This window comes from Aythya fuligula, chromosome 2 (assembly GCF_009819795.1).
Source record: "Aythya fuligula isolate bAytFul2 chromosome 2, bAytFul2.pri, whole genome shotgun sequence".
Taxonomy (NCBI): Eukaryota; Metazoa; Chordata; class Aves; order Anseriformes; family Anatidae; genus Aythya; species Aythya fuligula.
Genome location: NC_045560.1, coordinates 140,423,202 through 140,432,064, shown reverse-complemented (window position 1 = coordinate 140,432,064; position 8,863 = coordinate 140,423,202). Strand labels below are relative to the sequence as shown.

The window sequence follows — 8,863 nt, the reverse complement described above, 5'->3', positions numbered from 1 at the left end:
GCAGATGCTATGTTGGTCAGGTTTTTTGTTTTTTATCTCATATGCAAAATTGGAATAGTACAAAATTAACTGGAAAAATCACATAAAACAAATAGCAATAGCTATCCATCAAACAGTGTGCTCGCTAACAGGTTCTCCTTTATACTTCCCTGCAATTTTCACTTATTTTTCTAAACAAGGATCAGACAGTACATTTAGGAAATATGACTGAAGTTGCAAGAACTTTGGAACAGGCATTAAAAATCAGTTTGATCATGCCAAATAATAATTAAAAAAAAAAATATCGGAACAATTCAGATTGCAATTTAATAACAATTCATTCCTAAAGTCTTGGCCTCCCCTATCCTCAAGAAATCATAAGAAATGATATAATGAGCTGGTATCGCACTCCTATGTTGCACAAGCATTATCATCTTCTTTCATCTCCATCTTTCTTAGCTGTTACAGAACATGCACCATCCTGCATACATGACTGCACATGCGTACTTTTAAACACAAGAAGCTCCCATTCCTGATTAGCCTTTAAGCAGTACCAAAATAAACGTTCAGTAACATATGCTTCTTAATCAGGTTACACCAGTACACTTCATAATGGCATTTCAGAGTTACGATGAAGCTGGTAATAGCCACGATTGTACAGTATACTGAGGTCATACATTTCTTTCTAAAATAAAAGTGTGATTAAATATCAAATAGCAACACTAACCTACGTTATGTCATCAGTTTTGAAGAGGAAATGACCCCACAGATTAATGAGGAATTCTGCCTAGAAGTCAAAGGTATGATAAAGCTTTGTTATTAAACAAGAGATAGATATAATCAAACCTACTTGAAAAAGCCCAGCCTTTAATAGAGAGAATCATAAAAGGCAGAGTAGTAAGAGTCCATATTTATCTCTGGTATAACACCAATGAAGCCAACAGAATACCCTGAAGTTCAGTTTGCCTGACTGCCACATGGCGAGTATGGCAAGTCATCTGCTAAGCTGTGAGGTATGATAGATGGAAAAAGCAATGCCAGTTTCCTTTCCTGTTTAGGAAACAATATACTAAGAAATAAGACACTATAGGACTGTAACTCAGAAAACGTCTGTTTGTTATTATGTAACAACTGATAAAACCCACCAAAAAAAAATATAAATTCAAATATAACCACTCTCCAGGAAGTCCTCTGGAATGAGGAAATTATGATTTTTCCTAGAAAACTATTTTTTTATATACTGTAAATGTTGAACATAATTATGGTGTAAATAACATACAACTAAACACTAGTTTATATAGATAACTTCCTTGAAAAAGCAGTCAGAAATGGTCACACTTAACTTTTTTTTTTTTTTCAAAATCCTAAATAAAAATTAGGAGACCATTCATCCATCCAATCAAGTCAGACTTACTATATTTATCTTCAGACTAGAGATAGTGATTCACTCATTCTTAGCACTGACACCAAATGCAATATTGTTCCTAAAACCCCCTAAAGGTACGCTGTAAACAGACATAACTGGGGAATAACTTGGAATAGAGCACATAAATACCTTTTAAAAATTAACATACCTGGATATTCTTGGATATGTGAGCAATAAAATGAAATCACCTAGCATATTTTTACAAAATACATCTAAACATTTCTCATTCATAATCTGCTTCTGGCTTTACACTCCGTAACTAGGGGCAAGTTTTGCCTGTGATGATGAGTAGTCTCTGCTCTGTCAACAACTGACAGCACCTAACATTTAGCCATTTCAGACACTCTGTTTAATATCTTTAACCCAAATTCTGCACTTGCCAACAAATTGGGGATTGAGCAGTCCCTGGGAAGAGTGCTGTGAATTTCTCACTATTCCCAGTACAGGTCTGTGTCATCCTGTTTACATCACGCATCATTCATCTGCTGTGATGAAATGCAATCCCACGTTTTAAAAAAAGAACTCCGTAATAGTGAGGATACTCTATCTTTGTGCAAAGTGTTTCACATATTTTCCATGGGCACAAACTGCTCCCACATCTATTTAAATCTCTGCAGCTCTCTTTGCTGGACATTACTCGCTTAAGGAAGCTCATTGAGGAGGTGCTTAACATAAGAGGGCAAAGCACCAGCATGGCAGCAGACAGCAGCATGGCTCTCGAAAAGAAGGCGAGCACAACTCCTGCAAAAAGGGCTGTCCACAAGATCCGAACAGCCACCCTAGTCTTCAGCTTGGCGCGAGGTTGGCAGCAGTGGGCAACTGATCACAACGTAAAGCAAGCTCAAGAACCCAGCGGGTGGGTCCCCAGTGCAGTGGACTCATCAACTCAGCCAGTGCAAGAAAGACCCTTTGAAAAATGGCCAATTCCATCCACCAAGAGGGACCAAGGAAAAGACAATGAAAAATCCTCAGTAAATGAATCAACTACAATAAGAGATGCTGAAAAAAAATCCAGGGAATCGGATGAAGCCCTCAAAAAGTTCAACATTAGAAGCAAAGAGGTGACCAAGACAGTTGTAAGCAAAGCCTATGAACGAGGAGGTGATGTTAGCCTCCTCAGTGACAGATACGAGAACAACAATGGCAGCTCAGAGATGATCAAGCTCAAAGAAGAATCAAATGCTATTGACAAAATTCTTAGCACCAAATTATCACCCACAATAAGGAGAAAGTGTTCAAACACGGTATCAGAGCTGACCAAGGGCTGGAAGCAGATGGAACAAGAGGACAAAGTGGGGACTAAGGAAGAACTGCTGCTTAACAGCCACGATGACAGCATGGATGCAGAGGACAGTGGCTATGGGGAAGCAGAGGACAGACTTGAGCCAGAGGACAGTGACCGAGAGGTGACGGCTGTGAGGATTAAACGACCTGTGCCATCTTTGTAAGTAAAACACCTTTGTTACAGTATCACAAATGGTCAGCAGACCCTGAAACGGGAACAAGCTTCCACAACAAATAAGTGAAATGAGATCAGGAAAAAACAAACAAACATAGGAAATGGTCAACGAGAAATAATTATTCCTAAAGAAAAAGCAAAACAATTATAATAATAATAAAATCCAGAAAACCTTTCACATAACTCTCTATGCTTAAGTGGTTAATCAGTAACTTCTGACTACAGTCTTGCATCTCAAGTACTATATGCATAAGAGACATAGGAAGTTATATTTGGGAAATGTTATTCCATTTAATTTTGACACTAGGTTTATTGGTTCATCTAAATCACTACTTACCTCTCAATATTTTAGTCCACATTTCAGATTAACATCTTTTTGTTCCTCAGGAACCCACAGCTATTCAGATGATCTTAGAGGTCTTTTATAACCTGAATGATATGATGATTTCAGCAAATACTAAGTCTAAAGCAACACACCTGAGCAAATAATATTTCAACATATTTATTCATTATTTTGCTTTGCAAAAATTGTGAATAATCTTGGGAGTGATTTACGCAGAATGTCCAAAAACAGGTATTGAGGAAATCACTTCTAGGTACATCTTAACAAAATCTGGGTGCACTGATTCTCTTTGGAAGCTTTCCTTATGGATTTGGAATTCATTAAGTCAAAGGATGGAACTTCTCTGTTTAGGGTCCCAGTTCCTGAGATATTAGCCTGCCTCTACTTCTGAAAGAGTGATTTGAATCATGCTATAAATCATTTCTAAACCATGTTATAAGTCATTTGACAAAAAGAACATTTGAATCATCAATTCATTTTTCAAATTCAGCGCCTCTCTGTGGGTACACACACACACTCTCTCTCTCTCTAAGTATGCTCACGGAGTCTGTTGTGGAACTTTCAGACATAGAGACTTTCTTATGCCTGTAACTGGTGTGAACAGAAAAGAAGGAGAAAAAAATATTACTTACTGATGTAGTTATTACAGGTTCTAAAAAAAAAGAGAGAGAATTAAGTAGCAAAATTATAGTATCAGATGGTTTTGAGTAAGGCTTCTTTCAGTAAGAGGATTGTGCTTGAAGATTACTACACTACAGCAGCTGCATATTAAATTTAGAGTCCAGGTAGTAAACAAGTAAGGTTCAGCCACAGACAGGCAGTCCTGGGGAAGCCTCCCAGAACTGCAGAGGAATAGCAGAAGCTGGTAGGAATTCCCCAGTTTGCTTTCCCAGACCCCTCCAGCAGAACAAACTTTTCAGAAGATGGCTACAAAGAGTTGTGCTGTTGCCAGACTTGCCAGAAGATAGTTGCCAAACCCACTCATCGCTCCCTTCTCAGGAACAGATGAGAAGGTCCACATGTCCAACTGCGAGAGGGGAAGCTGTAGGCAGCTGTTAGAGACATAGCACGTTATTTGCTCCAGTGCTCTGCTTCACAAACTCTGTAATGTTCCAGCAGGCATGAACGTGCGGCTGAGCCTGAACTGTTCCAGCACAAAACTTCACATCTAACTTTAAATTCGTGATGAAGGAAAGCACTGCCTCTGGGACCAGGGTGTGCTAAGGCTTCTCTGGGGCAGGGATGGCAGCCGGGGCCTAAATTTGGCTGGGGCAGGGTCTGGCAGAGCTCCCCTCACAGAGCAGAGCCCTGGGAAGAGGCTGGTGCCAAGGCCTTCCTGTCAAGGCCATGGTGTGGTGGGGTCTGAGTCTCTGCCATCTTGTGCTCTGCCTTGCATGCGTGTGAGATGAGCACGAGGCTGTTTGAGACGAGAAGGCAGGCGTGTCACCCGCTCGCTTAGCCCGTGTGGGAAAGACCAGCAGGACAGCAGGAATCAGAGGGCCAGGGCCTATATGCTCGATCCTGTATCCTAACCACCATTTCAGAAACCAGAAACTGGAACCAGCACAAATGAGAACATCAAAACTGGCTTCCTGGTCATTCTGCAGACAGCGAATGACAGACTCTGCCAGTCCCACTAACTAGCCAGGTTTTGTACCCCACTGCCAGCAAGCAGTTACCATGGCCACCATTAAAACCAGGACTACGTCAACCACAAAGTAAATTCCAGCACAGATACCTGAACACAGGTAGCTATTTTAACTACTCAGACTGGTTACTAAACAATGCTTTGCTGTATAACTGACCAGCCATCACCCACAAGGAACAAATGGTTAAGTCAATCTGAAAAAGTTCTCCAATAACCCAGAGGTTGAAAGTCTCTGGTCCCTAATTTTGGGAGGGACTGCACGCACTGTCCTTTGACAGAAATTAGCAGAAAAACGAACTGTCAAAACACAGATTTCACACATTAGGAAAACAGCACCATTTTACCTGAAAATGATGCCAATTAAAATAAATTGCTCACTAAAAAATTGATAGTAGAGGCAAAGCAGCTATCTTTCCTTTAAACCTTACATATGTTTTCTCCATATGTCTCATTTTAGGGCTGCTACCTAGGGAAAAATAGATTAGCCATATTTACTGAGGTGCAAATGATAGAAATAACACCCTCTCTATTACTTACAGACATCTCTTCCACAGAAATCTGTCAGGAATCTTTTTCTACATTTATAGTGCTATTATCAGGACTGGATTTATTTTATTTTTTTAAACTACCCATTATTATGTATTTATTTTTTATAGCCTCAAAATACATTATTTTAGCCTGCTGTTTTTATGAACTTTCCAGTTTGGCTTAATCTTCTTCAAAAAGTCCATAAGTATATGGACTTTTTAAAGCACATCTCTTATTTTCCTCACTATGTCCCAGGAAAAAAAAGGATCAGTGCCAGCATTTTTTCCCTCACATCAGCACCTTCGTGACCTCCAGCTGCAACATTTACTGCACTCAGGCTGCTTCCTTAGTAGAGTGAATGTTAACTTCTACAGGCCTAGAAATACTATTTCATTTCTGTTTAGGAGGCAAAGGGGCACAGCAGAGATATGAAATTCAAAACATTACGAAAGGATTCATGCATTTTCCCTAGAGACAGGACAGTAGGGAACACAGGGCATGGGCAACACTGTCATACAAGTTCAGAATGCAATTTGGTTATCACTTTGGTTAGCAGGTAAACTTCTTTGACTCTTACAGGTAACAGACTTGTTACATTGGGTTAAGCTCACAATCCTCATTTTGGATTCACAATCTATTGTATTAGGCACTGTACAGACATGGCAAAAAAGGATTCTAGGTCTATGACAGCTTTCTGTGTTAGCTCATCAACAAGCTAAACAATAAGGAAAATTGCACTTTGGGAATCAGAACTGGAAGATGCATTTAAAAAAAGGTAGTTAACAATATGGAACTTCCAAATCCACTTAGGGCATCATAAAAGCAAAAGGATAGATACGATGTTTTCCTCAACCACTGAAAAGGTGATAAGGATAATAGTATTCAGCTATAAAAGAAATATAGGGTTCAGAAAGAAAAGATGAGAGTACTTGTTAGACAGTTTAATTAAAAAAAAAAATCAAGAAAAAAAAAAAAACCAACACACAAGAACAACAAAGCCTTTAGAGCACGCCATCTCACTTGGTTGTCTTCTCCTTTCAACAAGTTTAGTAGGAAACAAAGCAATGGGCAGCAGGCAGCAGGTTTGTAGTCTTCTGTACTGTTTTGCTAACTGTAGTTTTGTTCTGACTGTTCCTGTTAATATTCAGCAGATATTACTGGGGTGGTTTCAGAGCGGCCTTCTGGGGACTAAAAGTATTAGAAAACAAATTACTTCAGCATAGCCACAGCACAACATACTCCCTAGGCAAGCTCTATACAGATGCAGTGACAGGATGTGGACAGCACAAAGACTAGCTCAGACTATCTATAACTCCCCCGCAACATGTGAGATTGGTCACTAGAGGAAAGAGCATCAAGAATCTGTCTGCCTGCAGCCATCCAGTAATAAAATGCTGCTACAAACATGAACATGCACGAGATCTGTTAAGATCTCTTCATCCTTTGACCTTGACACAAATTTCAGTAGCCTTAAGTTTCTTCTAGCCTCATACACCTGCCTAAAGGAACATGAATTTTGTACTTCAAAAATTGTTCAGAATCATAGATAAAATATGTATAGGCAGAGCTACTGTACTTTTGTCTTTTTTTATTATTTTATTATTTTTTATTTTTTTCTGAATTTAACACCTATTAGAAGGAACAGATTTTTCCAGACACTGCCCTCTGTGCTTCAGTCAAAAATAGGTGAGGCCCCAGTCTGTACACTTGCAGTTACTGTCACCTGTAACATTAAGTCAGGCAGATTTCAGGCTCTGCAGTGCAGACAAAAATGGGGAGCTATGTGACTGAATGAAGGTGCAGGCAATCAGCAGCATACTGTCTCATATCCCTACAGAATTCAGCCAAAATGGGTTCAAAACTAAGCTAGAAGGTGGTAGCATAGATGAAATCAAGCTGTTGTCAGTGAATTTGTTTTTGAATGCCATCTGAAACGTGGACTAAAAACCCTCAAAGTACTAGTTTAGAACTGGTGAAAACATGCCACCTGGTGGTTAGCATCTGGTCTGGAAAAACACAGTACATGTTAGTATTAAGACTAGTACCAGGACTGTAATTAAATGATGAAATGCAAAACTCAAATAGTGTTTTTGTTTCTTCCAGCGCAAGCAAGCTCAGTGAGGAAAGAAGCACTAAGGCTCACAGGAAATACAGCCCCGTTAATAGCCTGAAGGACAGGTGGCAGGAATGGGCAGACCAGCACATCACATCACAGAAGCTGAATCCCTTCAGCGAAGAATTTGACCACGACCTGGCCATGTCCACACGCCTGCACAAAGGAGACGAAGGGTATGGCCGTCCAAAGGAAGGAACCAAAACTGCTGAAAGGGCCAAGAGAGCTGAGGCCCACATTCACCGGGAGATCAGGGACTTGTGCTTCATCATTGAGTCAATGGCTAAACCACGGCGTGACAGCAAGATCCAAGTCACTTTCGGGGAGCTCTTTGAGAGATACGTTCGTATTTCAGATAAGGTTGTTGGGATTCTCATGAGAGCCAGGAAACATGGACTGGTAGACTTTGAAGGAGAAATGTTATGGCAAGGAAGGGATGACAATGTCATAATTACATTATTAAAATAGGCATGCTAGGAGGACAAGGGCAACTTGCCTTGGAAAACCTCTGTTTGTCCTTGCTGTTAGTTTTTGCACATTTGGAATACAATATTTTTCCACCCCCTGGACAAGAAAAGACATTGAGCATTTTTCTAAATAGAAGCTTTATAACTAGTGCATGATAACTCAAGCATCCAAATGGATTTTTCTCTGTACCAGGAGGGCTTGCAGGACACTTCAGTTAATGACTATACCAAAAGATAATTAAAGAAAAAATATATTGAACAATAAGCAAAAATATATTGAACATAGAAAATCATAGTAATACAAACAGCTACAAATAATTTCAAATTTTCACTTATCCTTACATTCAGGATCCTCTTGACTATTTAAACTGGGATATCACAAATACAAACCATGCCAGAGCAGAAGCTGAATGATGATCTAAACTCAGGCCAAGTTTTTGATCTGTGAAAACGATCTTGTGTGCATATTTCCTAACTAATCATTCAAAGGCATGCAAAAAGGGTTTATTTAAACACAATCAAGGATGCCAAGTTTGTTTGTTATAAACAGTATAAACAAATACTATTGCAGTTTTATCTTGTGGCAACTACTGATAATTTTCTCATACATATCACAGAAACTAAGATAAAAGTCTTTTATGAGTTTTTTTTTATTTAATGTATTTATATAATTTATTGTTTCATTTTTAGAGTTATGGCTGATGAACAGAAAACACCAAAGAGAATATAATACACAAGAAGTTTTGAATAAATAGCCACAGAGAAAAATCTCTTATGCAACATTGTGTAATACATCATCTGAAGATCTATGCATCTTTCTTATAAATATAGGGGAAAGTAACATGTAACATTCAGATCAAGATGCCTGGGCAAGTAATTTGCATAATGAAAAAACAATGT

At 39.1% G+C, this 8,863-nt stretch overlaps 1 protein-coding gene across 1 annotated transcript; it reads left to right on the top strand.

The window, feature by feature from the left end:
* The first annotated feature begins 2,097 nt into the window (after positions 1-2,097).
* Positions 2,098-7,964, top strand: ABRA (actin binding Rho activating protein). Its single transcript, XM_032183189.1, has 2 exons — positions 2,098-2,849; positions 7,487-7,964. The coding sequence occupies exons 1-2, from the start codon at positions 2,098-2,100 to the stop codon at positions 7,962-7,964; spliced, it is 1,230 nt and encodes a 409-aa protein (XP_032039080.1).
* Positions 7,965-8,863: the final 899 nt, after the last annotated feature.

Bases quoted from the DNA above. Each gene is read 5' to 3' on its own strand.
- ABRA (XM_032183189.1), top strand. From the start codon at position 2,098: ATGGCAGCAGACAGCAGCATGGCTCTCGAAAAGAAGGCGAGCACAACT. The intron at 2,850-7,486 runs GTAAGTAAAACA...TGTTTCTTCCAG, and splicing joins AAACGACCTGTGCCATCTTT to CGCAAGCAAGCTCAGTGAGG.